The sequence below is a fragment of the Coffea eugenioides genome, chromosome 1 (assembly GCF_003713205.1).
Source record: "Coffea eugenioides isolate CCC68of chromosome 1, Ceug_1.0, whole genome shotgun sequence".
Lineage (NCBI taxonomy): Eukaryota > Viridiplantae > Streptophyta > Magnoliopsida > Gentianales > Rubiaceae > Coffea > Coffea eugenioides.
In genome coordinates, this window is record NC_040035.1 from 41226299 (window position 1) to 41244167 (window position 17869).

General features: G+C 36.7%; 2 protein-coding genes and 1 long non-coding RNA gene across 3 annotated transcripts; 1 reads left to right on the forward strand and 2 right to left on the reverse strand.

Moving 5' to 3' along the window:
• Positions 1–462: 462 nt before the first annotated feature.
• On the reverse strand, positions 463–4784 carry LOC113771365. Its single transcript, XR_003468449.1, has 3 exons — positions 4394–4784; positions 3634–3816; positions 463–1040 (listed from the first exon to the last, which is right to left on the reverse strand). It is a non-coding gene; the product is annotated as an uncharacterized LOC113771365 (long non-coding RNA).
• Positions 4785–15478: 10694 nt separating this feature from the next.
• LOC113749737 (secoisolariciresinol dehydrogenase-like) lies at positions 15479–16812 on the reverse strand. Its single transcript, XM_027293566.1, has 2 exons — positions 16670–16812; positions 15479–16510 (listed from the first exon to the last, which is right to left on the reverse strand). The coding sequence occupies exons 1-2, from the start codon at positions 16705–16707 to the stop codon at positions 15730–15732; spliced, it is 819 nt and encodes a 272-aa protein (XP_027149367.1). The 5' UTR covers positions 16708–16812; the 3' UTR covers positions 15479–15729.
• Positions 16813–17140: 328 nt separating this feature from the next.
• On the forward strand, positions 17141–17869 carry LOC113772838. Its single transcript, XM_027317320.1, has one exon. The coding sequence runs from the start codon at positions 17141–17143 to the stop codon at positions 17867–17869; it is 729 nt and encodes a 242-aa protein (XP_027173121.1).

Here is a 17869-nt window from a genome sequence, read left to right on the forward strand (position 1 = left end):
TTTCAAGGGGAGCGGACGTGACATATTAAGAGAACGAAAGATAGGATAAGAAAGTAGGCAAGAACATTATTGTCTATGGGGACAGGGTCAGTAACCTTATGATCATCAAATTTTGGACTGTTTGTACTTGGTGATATTTTGATCCAAAATACCTGCTGAACTACTAGAAGATAGGCATTAGTCTTCAGATATACCAAAATTGGATATTTCTTTAGAATATAAACGAAAGGGTCCGCAGATCAAGAACTGTTGATATAACAAATAAAATTGATGAATCTAATATCACATGCTTTACTCCCTCTCAATTTTTCCTAATTTAGTGCTGCAAAAATGAAGTTAGTGGCTGCAGACAACAGTTTCAAGTTGATCAGAACTTAAAAAGATTGAGGACAGTTGAAAGGGCTGCACCCCAGCACCCGGGAAATGGGAAAGAATTGCCAGATTTCAAAGGAGACCATGAGGAATTTGAAGTTCTTCCTCTCACATTCCATCCTCATGTAGCAATTACAAAACATAACTTCCTAATTTGCCCACAAAACAAGAGTGATGCATCCAACAGTCTTGAAAGAATCACCGATCTCATGTTCGTGCATTCTAAAGTACCTAATTTGTTCTGATGATTCAGGGTTTGCTGTCAAAGCGAATAGGAAATTTCGCAAGGACAAAGATGATGCCATCTTGATGGTGCAATCCATTACACTTAAATAGCTAATGACCTACTGCAATTATCAACAAAGAACAGTTAGAGATGAGACCACATGTTTGATTATCATGACAGAGTTTGCAAGTGTAAAAATTAGTGGGGAAACAGAAACAGATTTCAATAACTATTGCACAAATAATACATGCTGATATTCTTCAGAAGCCAGTGCCTAATCCTCCAGAATCGTGTGTCAGTCAAATTCAATAACATTCTCATTCAATGAACTTAGACTGCCATTTGTAGTCTCATTAGTACTCGTGCACTGTCGCAGTTGTTCCCTAAGACTTCTCACAAGCTCATTAAGTTTCTGAATGCTCTTCTCCTGAGATAAGATAATCTGCATTAAGCAATGGCATCTGTTACAAGAAACAATTTTTTGAAATGTACATTGTATACACACAAAATTGTAGTAACTCTCGCGATAGATCTCATTTGGTATGTTCGAAAGACAGTATATGACCTTTGTCAATAATAAAGGCAGAATCAAATGGACAACACATAAAAATCATAAACACCAGGGGATCGCTGATGTATAGAAGTAAAAGAAGATTAAACTAAATCAAACACCATGTCCATGAGAAAAAAATGCATAACCAATAATCAAATTCGTGATTCACCGAAGACCATAAACACTCAAAACTGTAGGAAACATGCGACTAGTACTCCCTCCCCCTCTCCCAAAATAGAAATTTTTATTCTGTGACTGGAGTAGTACTACTGGTTGTTTTATATCAATCAATATTTGACTAAGCGCAGTCTTCAGCCATCAACATTTGGTGGTATCATCAACTGTAGTAGCTCTATAGAACCAAATGCAAGTTAATAATTATCCTGATACAATATCATGTGAGATGTTTATTTTTGTCTTCAGGATAATCCACAAAATGCTATTGTGCGTTAAACTAAGACATTCTATATGAACTGGATAGAGTAAATCAAGATAAATGGCTGATACAAGTGATGCTACAGCAATTATGTAAAGAAACCTAAGCCCTTTTAAAAGACCAACATTCAAAATCCCATAAACAACATCATCAATGAGCAGAATATCGCTGAAACAATCCCAACCTCCAACAAAAGAGAAAAAAGACATTGTCCAAAGATTAGTATAGCATTGGAAACCAGCTTCCATGTCAGTGGGTGATGAAAAGAGGCAGGCTTCATATATGGCAGGTGGCAAGGGGACAGGGCTCTGAAAGATGCATTGGGTTTGCCAGTAAATTTGGTTGCTTATATTACAGTAGTTTGTTGGATGAGTATAGCATCAAAACCATTTCAGGAAGCCAGAGAACTTCAAAGTGGAGGCAGTGGACTATAGCTGCACAATTTTTGAACTTAAAGGAGAAGGTGATAACCTGACATCCTAATGGGGACAACACAGAAAACTCCCTCACATTGAATATCTAACAACAGCAGCGACCAGCAGAGTCACTTCCTCTTGATTTGAGAAAAGTACAAAAATTTAGCTGTTGTTTATGTAATTGGGGCCACCTATTATATGAAAATTTAGGTGGTGCTACAGGAAGTGAAAGAGCTGAAACTGTGAAAAGCTAGGAAAACTCAGCAAAAACAGTGAAGTTTAACATACTCCTTTTGTCAACCAAAAAGATTCCATCTTTCAGTATAGGTCTTACGTTTTTGCACTTTGAGCACCACATTTACAGGTAAAATAGTCATCCCACAATTCCAATGAGGGGCACATCTTGAGATACTAAGTGCCTGTTTGGGAGTACAGTGACTTCTGGTGAAATGCTCTTAAAATCTAAAAGGTCCGAATTTAAGCTTTAAAACAAGTACAACCAATTCCAGAAGTATTTACAAAATGTGACAGGACACCTTTTAAGGGTACTTTTTCTCAAACTAAAAATACTACCTAGAAGCACCACCTGCCAAAAGGGAACTTAGAATAAAGGAAAGCTGTAATACAACAAATCAACTTATCTTTAACCTAAAGATACCAAACTTAGAAGGAGTATACAACATGTTCTTCTAGACATGCACAGAAATTAACAATGCACCACTGCACGCTAATGTAGAAAATATCAGATAACCAAGGGGCACCACATGATCATCAATATTGCAGGTATGCGCCAAATTTCAATCTTAAATTTGGACTTTTAAATTGAGGTTTGACAACGCGCAAGAAAAGAGGCCATAGCCAGGAAGCTGGTTTTGAAGATAAAAGTAAGGTGCTTATGACCCCAATATAAATATTTCCACCAAGGATCTCCACAAGTACAAGCTTATGACTATCAACAATTTGTTTAAGCAATAGACTGGTGATTAATAATGTCAGCAGAGAAATTCTTACTGCAATGCTTTCAACAACCCAAACATATGATGCAGCTGAGTGGAAAACTATTTAACATAGACCTCTCTTCTTCTCCCAGTTCTCCAAACCACAGCCTAGACAATTGTTTGGTTGGAAATTTAGAGACAGATTCCCAATGCAGATATCCTACCGATTAACCAAGGCACCTGCATCATCTTTCCACCAGAAGTAAATCACACTCTTTAAGATATATTTGCCCAAATAGGTACATAGTACAGTGTAACTCAATGTCTTCCTGAGCAATTCCAGTATCCAAATTGTACTTCATAATCTAATACAAACATTTTTGGTTCAGTATTGGTGATTCTTACCGAAGGACACGTCAAACATTCCTTAACGTTGTGATTCAGAAAATGAAAATCTCAACTTTTGACAATAGAATTTCTGCATAGTTAAAAAAAGGGAAATCCCATTGTGTTGAAGTTCAAAAAAAATACAAAGGAATCATGAACACCACACCGAGAATTCACTAACCGGTGGATAACGTAACTATGACTATGAGAGCAACAAACAAAAAGTCCAAACAAGAGCAAATTGAAGTAGCTCCTCAATGATCAAAAACAGCACACCAGAAATAGCAAAAAGAGATATCCATTACCTTCTCTTTTACAGCTTCTTCCCTTTTTGAAATCTGCTGCTGCTTCTGCGATATATTTGGACTCAACTCAACCTCACTCTTTACTTGTTCTCTCCATTCAAATTGGGATGTAATTATCAAAATAAGCAACAGAAACACAAGCAACATTGGTCTTGACATCTTTACTCTCTCCTCCTATAATCCCTGTACACATTCAGATCTTAAGCACGGCTCATACTTACATCTTCAAATAACCAGCTCCAGTACAATCTAACTAACTTATACATGCATCACAAAACACAAACAAACGGAATTTAAATGCACATTTCACTCATACAACCTTAGAGACAAGAATTCTCTCTAAAGCTAATCCTTGTCTACATGAAATTCAGGGCTACAATTCAATAGGGTCTCCAAAATTCAAAAGCCAAAATTCAATGCCAAGCAATTCAATTTCAATGCTACTCTGCCCGAATCCCAACTTTAAAAGTCCAAAATGCCAAGCAATGAGAATCGGGTCTCCGTTTATACAGGTAATCCAAGTGTTTAGTGCATAAAACTAAACATTTAACTGATAAAGCAACAAACTTTATAACTATTTCTCTACAACACCTAAATGAGAAAGAACCACAACAAAAGTACATCAATAAAACCCCCATCTTAAAACCTCAACTGAAAGCATAGAATTGAAGTTAAAATAGCTAAAGTAAGAATCTTTTACTGAATAAATTAGCCCTTTTCCTTTTGGGCAGCCAAAAACTGTAAAGAAGAACGAACTTACAGATCAGACCGGATGATAACTCCACAAACACAAAATTTACGGATTGGAATCCTCTCCCATGTGGGTCCTGAAAAAAAATCAAGCGCTCTTTCAAACCACTCCTTTTTTCGTTTTTTCCTTCTGGTTAATTTTGGGTTGGACTCTGAGCAATTGAAGAAAGACCCAGTAATAGTAGATTGTACTGGTAGTGAAGGTAGCAGAAGTAGAATCCCAAAAAAGAGTAGTGGGAGAAGAAAATCAAGAAATGGTAAGCAGTAATAGGATTCTGGGAAAGAGGTGTGAAACTGGGAAAGTGAGAGTTTACTAATGGATGATGATTTTGATGTTTGATGACGATGATGGAAACTAATTTTGGGTTAACTTAGCAGGGAATCATGAATTATGCCTGCTAGGCTTCTGAGGTATTGTTTGTATTATTGAAATTTAATTACTATTTTATTTTTGGGATAATTTCAGAAATCTCCCTGAGGTTTCTAACAATTGCAAATTTGCAACCACTGCCCTAATATCCTTACATATACATAAGAAGCACTTTCTGTTTCTACGGTGGAGCTATTTTCAAGTGCAACTTTGCTTCCATGTGTTGTACTTTTGAGTGCTGAAACTCTTGCTAAAGTTCTTGTACCTTGAGGTCGGCGTTCAACTGCAGTGGACATTAATTGCTGCCAATCAATTGTATTTTGTGCTCCTGGCACTTATGGGCCCCGACTCTTAAGAAATTGAGAGACACGTATACAGAGCCATTGTGTATGCTGAAGCTATTCTGTATATATGCTACATATCTTCTTCTTTTTTTTTCTGATATTATGCCCTGCAAAATTTAAAGGTTATGTGCAAAATTCAAATATATATGTCTATATCTTTTATTATATATGTGTAAAATATAATATGTAAATATATCTTTTTTTCTGGTATTATGCCCTGCAAAATTTAAAGGCTATGTGCAAAATTCAGATATATATATATGTATATATCTTTTATTATATATGGGTAAAATATAATATGTATATCTACATATATATATATATGTAAGGATATATAGAGATATATAAAATAGAGATATATGCAAGATGAAACTATTCATATATATAGAGATATATGTAAGATGAAACAATTCAATCACATGTTCCCCTAATCCTCTATTTGACTAAAATTCAATTACTGTTTAATTAAAATTTAAGTAGGTACGTAGGTATATAAAATGGATATATATATACAGATACATATAAAATAGAGATATATGTAAGATGAAACAATTCAATCACATGTTCCCCTAATCCTTTATATTATTTTCTTTATATATAAAATTTAACTCAAATTTAACTACAATTTAACTAAAATTTAATTACTGTTTAACTAAAAATTAAATAAGTACGTAGATATATAAAATATGGGGATATATATGTAAGGCAAAGCAATCCAATTACATGTTCCTTGTCATCCTCGGAAAACATACGTGTTATTTATCGGTCAACCCTTGCTTACAATTGATGGCCAGGTTTTATTAATTGTCGGCCATTAACCTTTGTTGTTTACCAATATGTTCTGGAAACTATCTCTTTTCTACACCACTGCATGCCACCGCTTGGTTATATTTGTAATTTCGCGTTTCTTTCATTGACTTCTAAGATGCAAACAGTGTTCATGCAAAATCGGCTGCGAACTTCACTTCTCAGTTGCACGTAAACCTTCTTCTCAGTTGTTGTGAAGGCAGAAACCCACACACAAGGTATTTTTATATTATCTCATATTTGATATTCGATTGAAATCTTTTCCTTACTCTGTTATCATCTTATATTCTGAACTTCGGTCTCCCTGGTTTCTTTGTTTATCAAAAAATTTGCTGCACTGCTTTTTATTCAGGTCTTCAACAAATTTGCTGCACTGCTTTCTGCCTTAGCCATCAATGGAGGTATTGTTTTCCTAGGTTTATTAACATGCCTGTTAGTTCATAGTTTGTTTGTACCGTCTTCCCTGTTGTTGTTATCAGTGTTCTTTGCTTATTACGCTTAAGAAGCGTTTGTTTCATTCACTGTGTAATTATATTAAAAAGAATCTCCTCGATTGTTATACGGACAACATGAGTTCCTCTAGGTTACATCGACCTGATAATCCTCTGAATGTTCGTGAGAAAAAAAAAGAGAGGAATAGAAAAAAGAGAGAAAAATTTGCTGCTCTTTCGGTAGAACAAAAAGAGGCTCATTGAAGGAAAAATAGAGATGCGTATCACAGAAGAAAGTTAACCAAACTCTTGTCCAAGCCACTTGCTGAACAATCTCAGCAGATTTCCAAACCATCAGATACTTCAGGCTCTGTTATACCAGCTACCTCCAACAATTGTGCTGATGGTACGTATCCAGTGCACAATTTTCGGTTTCTCATTTATCCGTAAGCTTTTTCATTTATTCATCCTTTTTTTGATATTGTTGTATGAACCCTGACTTTTTGTCTACCGTGTATTGCAGCTGCAAAACTTCATGCAAATACACTTGGTCAGAGAGCTGATGGCTGTGTCAACATAGCTACCTCTTCTAACCCTTAGCTATTTCCATACAGATTTCTTTTCTACGCTTTCCAACAGTTATCTGACTATTTGTCTTGCAATATCTTGATAACGGCTCTCAATTAATTGATAGATGCCTAATGGTAGATGCCACCATGCATGATTATGGTACATGCCTAATGGTTATACTTACTACTACGAGGAACTGTCACAATTGTTTGTTCGTTTTTGATTGGTGTCCTGAACTCTGTGTTTCTGTCTACTTAGTAAACAATGAGGTTTCTATACCTGACAGTGCATCAAAATTGAAGAATGGTGTCTCCTGCTTTTCCACTTATGAACAAGGTCTTGATCCCTGTTATTTTTAAACAAGTATTAGTATCATTAACATAACTGTTGCTTCAGAATACTATTGTATTATTCTAAATTTCTTCACTCGCAGGTAGTTCTTCAGGCACCCACCAGAAGCATACCTGCTCAGATTATGCTATTCCATATACTGCAGGTCTGCAACTACTTTAACTAACTCTGTATTGAATATTTCTGCGTTGTATTGACCATAGAAATCTATTTTCCAACATGTGACTCTCTACCACTTTCTTCATACTCATCCAGTTATTGTTTATCTTAAATTAACAGCTGACTCATTTGTCTGTATGAGTTGCTACACCTTCTTTCCAGAAAGTATTGAACAAGTTGCAGGTATTTGATATTTCAGTATCGTCATACATGTTGTTTCCTATTAAATTACATTAAGTTTGTTTACTATAACTGAGACAACGGCTACCTCTTTATAGAACTTTCATCACTTGTTACACGATATCAGACTACTCGACAGTTCTCAGGATCTACTGCTAACAAAAGTGGAGGTATGACTCATCCTCTGTTACTAGCTTTTATTATTGTAATATTCACTATACCACCAATCTACCTCTCGATGTTCACAAGGTGTTCTTAACAAATGTACAGCCAACAGAAAATCAATGCTGCAAAAAACTCAGACCGTTCATAAGAGAACTAAGAGACCAACAGGTATTCTGAACATAGTTTACTGTAGACCCAGAGTTTTGTTCTAAACTTCTACTCTTCTGTTCAATAATTACAATTACATTGAATGTATTGTAGGGACAAAAAATCCAGATGGAATTGGAGCATTGAAGTTCATTAACGATGAACCAGACATATTGCCTTCAAAACCACATTGCAGTTACTGTGAAGCAAAAAAGTTCCATTCTGAAACACCAAATTTCTGTTGTTCTGAGGGTGAAGTAGTTCTCCAGCAAAACAAACTTCCAGATATTCTGATAGAATTGTATACTGGACGTTCTGATGAAGCTGCCTCTTTCAGAACATATGTCAGGACGTACAACAACATGTTTGGCTTCACCTCTTTTGGAGTGCATTATGATAAATCCCTCTGCAAAAGAACTAATGGCATTTACACATTCAAAGTTCAAGGACAGACTTATCACTTCATTAAAGATCTCATTCCATCTGGAGGTTCTGGCCTTTATTTGCAGCTATATTTCCATGACACAGAATGCTAAAGAAAATATAATTACAGATAAAAAAATACCTAAAATTTTGAAAATAATAAATGCATAAAAAAACTTTAAAAAATTTATTAAAAAATTTAAAAAATAAAATAATGCTAACAGAACCATATTCCACCGATTTTTAAACACAGCAACCTGGCGCCCGCGCATTGCGCGGGATGGCTCACCTAGTTTGAAAATGTATGGAAACCCCCGATAGAAAATCCATCTTGGTAACATTGATGATATAAATAAAAAATTTCAATATATATCCAATATTACCCACTCTGATATGTAAACAAATTGAATGCTAAAAAGTCAGCTATCATCATTATTTGTTTGGTGAAAATTTTAAGTTGGTTTTTTTGTACGAAAATTTAAGCCATGTTTTGAAGGCTAATTTCTTAGATTATACGTTAAAAAAAAACAATCCGCCAAATGTACCTCTGACAGGTTGGTTTTCTGAAACTATACGGGCCGTGCTGAGTCAGCACGGCCGCATAATAATTTTTTTTTTTTTAAAAAGCAGTCAGCTGGGTCAAAAAGCCTGTTGCAGCCGTGCTGACTGGGCACGGCTGCAGACAGTTTTTTGAAAAAAAAAAGCGTCAGGCGCCTAATAGTCAAAAGGCGTCAGGTGCCTGACATTTGACTGTCAAGCGCCTGACCAAGGCCGACAAGGCCACGTGAAAAATTGAAAGTAGTACGTAAATTATTGAAAGCGTGGGAATCTATTGGTCGATGAGTACCGCGGCCGTATCCAATCAGCCCGGCCGCAGTGAGATTTTTCCAAAAAAAAATGCTAACCATTTTTGTAGCATAGGTGCTCAATATTGATTATTCCTAACAACTGCGCGATCATTTTTTTGTTCTAGATGGGTGCTATGCAACGTATTGGTCAGCAGACACAGGATGTTTTGAATATTGATGATATCGCATAAAGAGCACATCCACGTATCTGGACCATCATGGATGGTGCATATGGTTCGATGCAGTACCTTAGACGGTTTGATCGTATGGTTGTAGGACAGTCCGATCCATTCGATTCTGGGCATCCTAGGACATCAAAGTCTCATTCCAGACACCTGGTCGACGAGTTCCATCTCATACAGGACATTCGTCTGGTCGTGGTAGACAGAGGAGGCATGATCAGCACGATGGATCGACCGTTGTTGAACCTAGCGTTCAAGTCACGGGAATGGATACTGGTCATCCGCACACGCCTCCGATTCAGCAATTCACCGCATTCGAACCTTCACCAGTGCCGGGAGTGGATCGGGGGATGGCTGCACAGCATCATGTATCTGGGGACATGTTTATTCCACAGCCAGCGTCGATGACCATTGGTGCACAAGCAACACCGTCGCAACAATTTCCTCCATTTGCTGCACCACCGACGCCAGTTGCTGACATGTATGGATTTGATTCACGATTTCCTTCTTCATCACAATTACCTCCGTATGAGCATGTCCCCATGACAGGAGATTTTTCTTCCCATGCGGCATTACATCCTATATTCACTCTTCTCAGTGGAACGGGAGACACTTCTTCATCGTTGGAGCTTCCAGATTATTACAGTCTCGGACAGCCATCGGTCTTCCCGTCTACCGACCAGCCGAGTTATGCATCCGGTCATGTATCGACAGGAGATTTTGTCACCTATCGTTCCACGAACGATTCTGAGAGCAGCGATACTTCTGATGCGTTAGAGACGGATGACGTTGACCCTGATAGTGGTTCCAGGGATGATCCATCATCTCGTGATTATTCCAATCATCCTGGTGTCGTTATTGGCGAGCGTCAGAGACGACGACCGAAGAGATTCTGCTGCCCTTCCACAACGCCGCAAAATGTTGGTAAGGGTAAGGGGAAGAGTAAAGGCAACATGCGCCCTAAGCATTGATCACGTGTAAATAATGGCTGTGTTAGGTAGTTATCTAATGAATGTTAATTTTCTAAAATGTATAATTTCATCTAGATTAATTTTATTTTTCCCTAAATCCTAATTACTTAAACCTTAAACCCTAAATACAAAAGTGTAACCCTAAATACTTGATCGGATGTCATTAAAAAGAAACCCACTAACGTTGCAAAACAAATAATAAATTAAAGTTACAAACACGAATGACGGATTAAATAGTTTAGAACAATGTTATTGATAAGGACAACAAAGATCCATGGGGGCTAAACTTAAAAATAGAAAATTGTGGGTAAAACCATGTATTTAAAAATCTAAGGGGCCAAATGCAAATTCTTAAAACATCACTTTTTTTTACTAACCTTTTATTCATAATCTACTCAAATTTAGGTTAATTAGACTACCAAAGTGATTAACAAATCTACAAACAAAAGATTATTCAGTCTAGTTTCTGAAGTTGTTAAATTAAAATCCTAAACTTAATAAATTTACTAAAACCCCTAATTATACCTAAAAGTCAGAATTAATTCACAAAAATACACATTAACATCATAAAGAAAGGCCAGAACTCCAAACATGAGAAATTTATCCATTTTTGGCAAATGTTGAGACCCTAGCACTATCCAAGCAAAAGTTAGGGGACAAATTATAAATATAAATTATGGACTTAGATCAAAATCAGTGAACATAAGAATACATTGTATAATTTTCAGAAAATTATACAATGCCTAAAACATATAAAATATCTAAAGCTACATATTAAAAGAAAAACAAAGGAAAAATAAAAATAAATATTATGGTCCACATTGTTTAACCCAACCTTTAACATAACAAATTTGGATATTTGGATGAGGCGTCTGATCCAAACAGAAATTACCTACATGACTTTAATACAATGAATGTAAGCCCAAATGAAATATACGAGTTAGTCCAACTCAAAACTAAAGTAATTAAATTTAAAATTTAAAATAAGTGTTGGCTTTTGTTCTTAATTTGAAATACTAAAATTTAGTCATTTTTTATTATAAACTTCGTATGTCTTGAAGGAAACATACAAAATCACATAATTCATAACTTAAATCCAATTATATTGCCCGCACAAAACCCTAAAATCTAAAACCCTAATTCTAAAACCTTAACGCAAAAACCCTAATGCTAAAAACCTAAAACCCTAATTCTAAAACATTAACGCAAAAACCGTAACACAAAAATCCCAAAACCTAACGCTAAAAACCAATCTTCGTTGATTTTTTGCGTTAATGTCCGCGACTGACACAACAGACAGCATTGATTTTTTGTCGGCCGCGGACGTGCCCAGTCAGCACGTCCGCGCCTGACAGATGCGCAGACCAACAGTGTGTTTCCTCAGGCGCGGACATGCCCAATCAGCACGTCCGCGCCTGACATTTGCGCAGACCAGCAGTCTGTTTGCTCAGGTGCGGACGTGCTGACTGGGCACGTCCGCACCTGACACTGCTGCGCAACTGAATTTTTTGCAGACAGTGGAATTTTTTATTATGCGGCCGTGCTGAGAACAAGAAACACCCAATGTCAGAGGCGCATTTGGTGGATACTTTTTTTAAATACAAATATTCTAAGAAATTAGCCTGTTTTGAAAGCATTCTTTTTTGGTATTTTGGACTTTGTTTTTGGTTAAGCAATTTTTTGAGGATAATTATTGTAACAAATGCCTCCTTAATTAATTGGTCGACCTTTTGTAAATTGATTAATAGATCTAGTCAGAAAAATTGGGAATGAAGCATTATGTACTAGATTAGATGACGTTAAGAGTTTTAAAATAAAGAACTATTAATAAAAAGAATTTCTATTTTTCTCTTTTAAACCCATTTTCACTTAAAATCCATAAAAATTTGTGATGGCTATCATAATCTTTTTACAGTATCAAGGGAGGTAAGAGTAAATTTTTAAACTTTAGGGGAAGTGGCCACAATTGTCAAAAATCTAAGAGGAGGTTTCTCAAATTATCCCTTTATTTATTTTTGGGTTAATTCCACTTTGTCCCCCCAAACTTTGGACGATTATCCACTTAAATCCCTAAACTTCAAAATGGGACACTTAAGTCCCTAAACTTATAAATACCTCCTACTTAAGGAAAATTGTTAACAAATCCTGAATGCCGTTGGTGGTCGAAATGTCCCATTTTATAAGGGTTTAGGGATTTAAGTGTCCCATTTTATAAGTTCAGGGACTTAAGTGGGAGCTATTTATAAGTTTAGGGATTTAAGTATCCCATTTTGAAGTTTAGGGATTTAAGTGGATAATCGTCCAAAGTTTGGGGGGACAAAGTGGAATTAACCCTTTATTTTTATATTATGAGCCGACATTCCTCATGGCAGACAAATCTAGAGTAAACAACTACGTGTAAATTTCAACTAATCATGAGTGTTGAACCTTGGCACAAAAAAAATTTCTTGCAAAATTTTCTAAGCTCTCTATTTCTTTATTTTTCTATAAATACAATCTAAGACTCAAATCTTGCACTCAATTACCTAGAATTTGTAGTATTTAAATATCACTTTTTTTTTTTGGATAGTTGAATTGTCGTGAAGAGTTGGCAAAGAATAGAATTGGTCTAAAGAGTGTTTGGTGGCTTTTGCTAGGTTAGCTTTTTGTTTATTGTTTCTTTGTTGTCGATACTTTGTTTGGTTGCTGGTTATTAGGAGATGTATATAAATATTTAAACTGTTCGAGACTAGCATTTGTCTATCGTCTAATTAGACGCAAGCAGAAAATACACTTGCAGTAAATGAACTATCTATGCTAGAACATACACTTGCTGTATTTATTATGCTGCCGCAGGGATTAGGCCAGCAAGGTTTACACTGATTATGCGTTCAAAATCGGATTATACCAGCATTGTTGAACATGATGTCTAGGTTCTCATACTTGGATTTTGTATATCAGATTCTAGAGTCATCACAACGAATAAATGAAGTTGAAGAAGGATCCAAATCTTGGCATACTTTTATCAGCCAAATCACCTCGAATGTCAGCAATGTCTACTCCTGCTCCATGTTTAGCAGAAAGTCCAGCAGCGGACTTGCCAATTCCACTAGCTGCACCAGTGACCAAAGCGACCCTGTCTTCAAGCCTGGAGCAAGAAATACAAGTTTTATCACTATATGCAGATATCTAGCCCCAGAAAATATAACAGAAAACAGAGAGCAGAAGAAATTTCATGTTGAATTGGTTGTAAGTAAAACTTAGCATAGATGATCAGATGCAATCACTATTTAACGATGGGTAAGTGCTTTACCTTCTCAAAATACTTGAGGCCATTGACATGCCTGCCATGGTACTAATGCTAGTGCTGTCTGTGTAGTAGCACTACTAGTTCTCTTGTGAGCCATGATTAGGCTTATATATATAGTTGCAAAATAATTGCAAGAATTATGTAAGTGGTCTCAAGATGGTAAAGAAGTAGGGTCTAAATCAAGTCCTGAAGTGGTTATTGCTTGGACAGTCAAAGCTAAACTAATTGGAGAACAACAAATTCAAATACTTTCTCAGTAATCCAAACAACCTAGAGGAATTTAAGAGGATTTCAAATCTTTCGTTAAATTCCTCAATCCGATAGTAACCTCAGCAAATTTCAACCAAAAGAGTTGGCATCTGATCAAGGTAACTACTTACTAGTTACCAACCAAAATCAGGACATTTGCCAGAAACAGCAATCGTTATCTACTTTCTGTCAATATTCTTGAACAATCCACTCACTTGTCTTCTTCCTTCCTTTGTTCCTTTTTCACTCTATTTCATGTCATTTGGCCATTTCCTACTTCAGAAACTCCAAAGCTTAATAATTCACCTTCACTACCAAAGCTGCTAATAATGTTCAATCGAAAAATGCTCTCCCATATTATTACCTGAAAAGTAAGTTCAATTTATCCTGGCAATAGACAAGTACTTGTTTATTCCTCGGCTGTTGCAGCTCACTAGAACCTCAAAACCCAAGATCTGATTCTTTGCAAGAACTTAGTATTCACTCTTTTGAGCCAAGAAAGCTACAGCCTATGTGGAAGCTGACAAAATTAAGGGCTTGAGTTTTTAGCACAGTTTGTCTCTTACCAGTTTTTTAACAACTTTAATTACAATAATTTCAAAAAACTTCTCAAAAATTTTAAATTACACACTTTAAAATACCCAAAACACACAAAAAATTTCCCTTCCCCTTTTTTTCTTCCACCTCAAACAACCACCACCTCAACAGCCGGTCGGCGCCGGAGAGGGAGATGGAGAGGGAGAAGAGAAAGAAGGCACTAGCCACCTCTTTTTTTTGGACGTTTTATTTAATTACATGTTTTATAATAATAAGGAAAATTTAGCATATGTTTACACCCTCTTCTCGAGACCAGATCGGGTAGAGGGAGAGGGGGAGGGGGAGGGGGAGGGGGAGGGAGAGGGGGAGTGGGGAGGAAAGCGGGAGAAGAGGGGGAGAGAGAAAAAAGCAAAAAAAAAAAAAGTTTTGGTTGCTTGGTTCTAGCAGGAGGGAGAGGGGAGGGGGAAGGGAGAAGAAGAAGAGAGGAAAGAAAAAAAAAGAAAAAAAGAAAAAAAAAAGTTTTCATCAATTAAATGGATTTAATTGAGCACTCATTTAGACTCAATCAAAATTAATGAACGGGTTTGGACGAATTATTAATAGAAGAATTTGGAAGAGTCAACCTAGCTAGATTGGATTGTAATTAATACCTCCACTTAAAATATGCACCACATCGTATGTTTGTTTCAGATTTAGGCCCATTCAAAATTAATGAACGAGTTTGGACGAATTATTCATAGAAGAATTTGGAAGAGTCAACCTAGTTAGATTGGATTGTAATTAATACCTCCACTTAATATATGCACCACATCGTACATTTGTTTCAGATTTTAGCCAATCTATGATTTCCTTTTTTGCCAATAAGAATGGAAATAGACATCAAAGAAAGTCATGTTTTCAAGACTTGCTAAAGGGACCATTGGCAACCAATGGAATGAGAATTTGTTGCAAATCAAACATTGGCAGGGGTTCTGGACTAACATTTAATCTCACGCTGAATCATCAAGCTTTGGAGGTGCAAATATTGAACCCATAGAGCAGGTTTTAAGATAAGAAAACAGATTTAAGGTCAAATCAGAGAGGGTATCTCTGTAATAAGACTAGAAATTTCCTTCTTCTTCACTTGTGAAAGTACAGAGCATATTGCTTCTGAGCATAGATTTTTTTCTCAATCTAGTTACATCTTTGACTAATCGAATATCGTGACTGGAAATTCTTTAGTGGTACATGAGAAATTCAGAAGTACATATTTCAGACTTTTGCATAGATAAAGGATTCTTAGATCATTTCTTTGCATCCATTCTGCAAAATATTGAAAACTCCTCATTTTTGTGAGTTCTCAAACATACAGGTAGCTGAATTAACAATACTGTAGCCTCCATCAACCACAAGGTTGTGCCCACTGACATATTTGGAGTCATCACTTGCCAAGTAAAGAGCTGCATCAGCTACATCTTCTGCCTTCAGCACTGCACCATCCAGATACGTATATACTTTAGAAACTCCACCATAGATTCTTTCGATGACATCCGCCGCCAAAGGCGTGGGAACATAGTAGGGCGACAGACAGTTCACGCGAATGCCATATCGTCCGAGATCAATAGCAGTATTTCTTGTTAGGCCTACCACAGCATGCTTTGAACTCACGTAAGCATGAGGAGCACCTCCGCCTAGGGTAGAACATACACTTGCTGTATTTATTATACTGCCACAGCGATTAGGAATCATCACTCTTGCAGCATGTTTTGCGCCTAAAAATACACCTACAAGGTTTACGCTGATTACGCGTTCAAAATCAGATTTTTTATCGTCAAGAATGTTGGATGTGCCTGATCCCGCTATACCAGCATTGTTGAACATGATGTCTAGCTTCCCATACTTAGAAACAGCAGTGTTCACTGCATTTTCTATATCAGATTCTTGAGTTGTATCACAGTGAACATGTGAAGCTGATGAAGGATCCAAATCTTGGCATACTTTCTTGGCCAAATCATCTTGAATGTCAGCAATGACTACTTTCGCTCCATGTTTGACAAAAAGTCTAGCGGTGGACTCGCCAATACCGCTAGCACCACCAGTTATCAGTGCAACCTTTCCTTGAAGCCTAGAGCAAGAAATACATGTCACTATTTGCAAATATCTTTAAAAACCCAGAAAATATTACAGAAAACAGAAAGAAGAAATTTCATGTTGGATTGATTATAAGTAAAACTTTACAAAGATGATCAAATTCAATTACTAGAAATGATTTGTAAGTGCTTACCTTTTCATAATATTTGAGGCGATTGCCATGTTTGCCATGGTACTAATGTCAGTGTTTGTCTATGTAGTACTAGTAATTCCCATATGAGCCACGATGATGAGGCTTATATAGTCACAAAACAATTGCAAGAGGTATGTAAGTAGTCAGGAGATGACAAAGAAGTGGTCTAAATCAAGTACTAAAGTGGTTATGGATTGGACAGCAAAAGGCTAAATCAATTTATAAGCGTGCTAGATGTGTTCACTTTCAAATCTTCAACAGAAAGATGAATGTAGAAGTGTATTACTATTGCATGGATCGTACTGAATTAACTGTGGACATGCATTCATAGTTTTCCTACATCCCCTTTAGTCGAATGAAGTCAAATCAAACACGTTTTAGTCTATGTGAAATGAACATGAACGTACGTATACTAATCGAACATGTTCCTTGTTTCTCTAGTTCAAGTAAATAAGAGCAGCCTTTAAAGCTATGGTGGGAGGAAGCCATAAAGCTACTTCAAAGGAATGTGGACCTGACCGAGTGAACCTCACCATTAATCTGTTTTGGCAAATCTGGAAAGCACGAAACAGAAGAGTTTTTGACAATGAAATCCAGAATTCACCCAACATTGTCTCCAAGGCGCAAGTGGAATGGCTGGAATATGAGCATGCAAGGGAGGAAGAAAAGGAGCAGACTGCAACGGCAAACATCAAGGAGCATCAAACGCGTGGCCAAACAGCAGGGGATGATGACGTTTGCTTATTCACGGATGCGGCGATATCATCAAGGATGATCAGGACGGGTCAAGGCATTGTTGCAAGAAAGTGGAACGGAATGATCATGAAAGCGAAGGCAATAGTCAATCAATATAAGGGGGAACCAAGTAAAGAAGAAGCTTTAGCAATTAGGAATGCAATGCTGATGGCTAAACAGGTAGGATGGACTAAAATTACAATCCATTCGGATAGCAAATCAGTTATTGACCAGATACATAGTGGCCATGAGTATGATAGTACCATTGCAACTATTCTGGAAGATGTGCAGGATTTGACTTCACATTTTGTAAGCTGTAGGTTTGTGTGTATATCTAGAACAGAAAATGAAATTAGCCATGCTCTAGCTCAGTTTGCTATTCAGCTAGTGAATGATATTGAATTTCCCAGTTTGGCTGATGGATTTAGTGAGGAAGCAAATGAGGGTAGTTGCCCCTTTTTGTAA

Excerpts from the sequence above, each read along its gene's own strand:
- LOC113749737 (XM_027293566.1), bottom strand. The coding sequence starts at position 16,707 with ATGGCAAACATGGCAATCGCCTCAAATATTATGAAAAG. Across the intron at positions 16,511-16,669 it reads GCCTCAAATATTATGAAAAG|GCTTCAAGGAAAGGTTGCAC; the intron begins GTAAGCACTTAC and ends TTCTTGCTCTAG.
- LOC113772838 (XM_027317320.1), top strand. The coding sequence starts at position 17,141 with ATGGTGGGAGGAAGCCATAAAGCTACTTCAAAGGAATGTGGACCTGAC.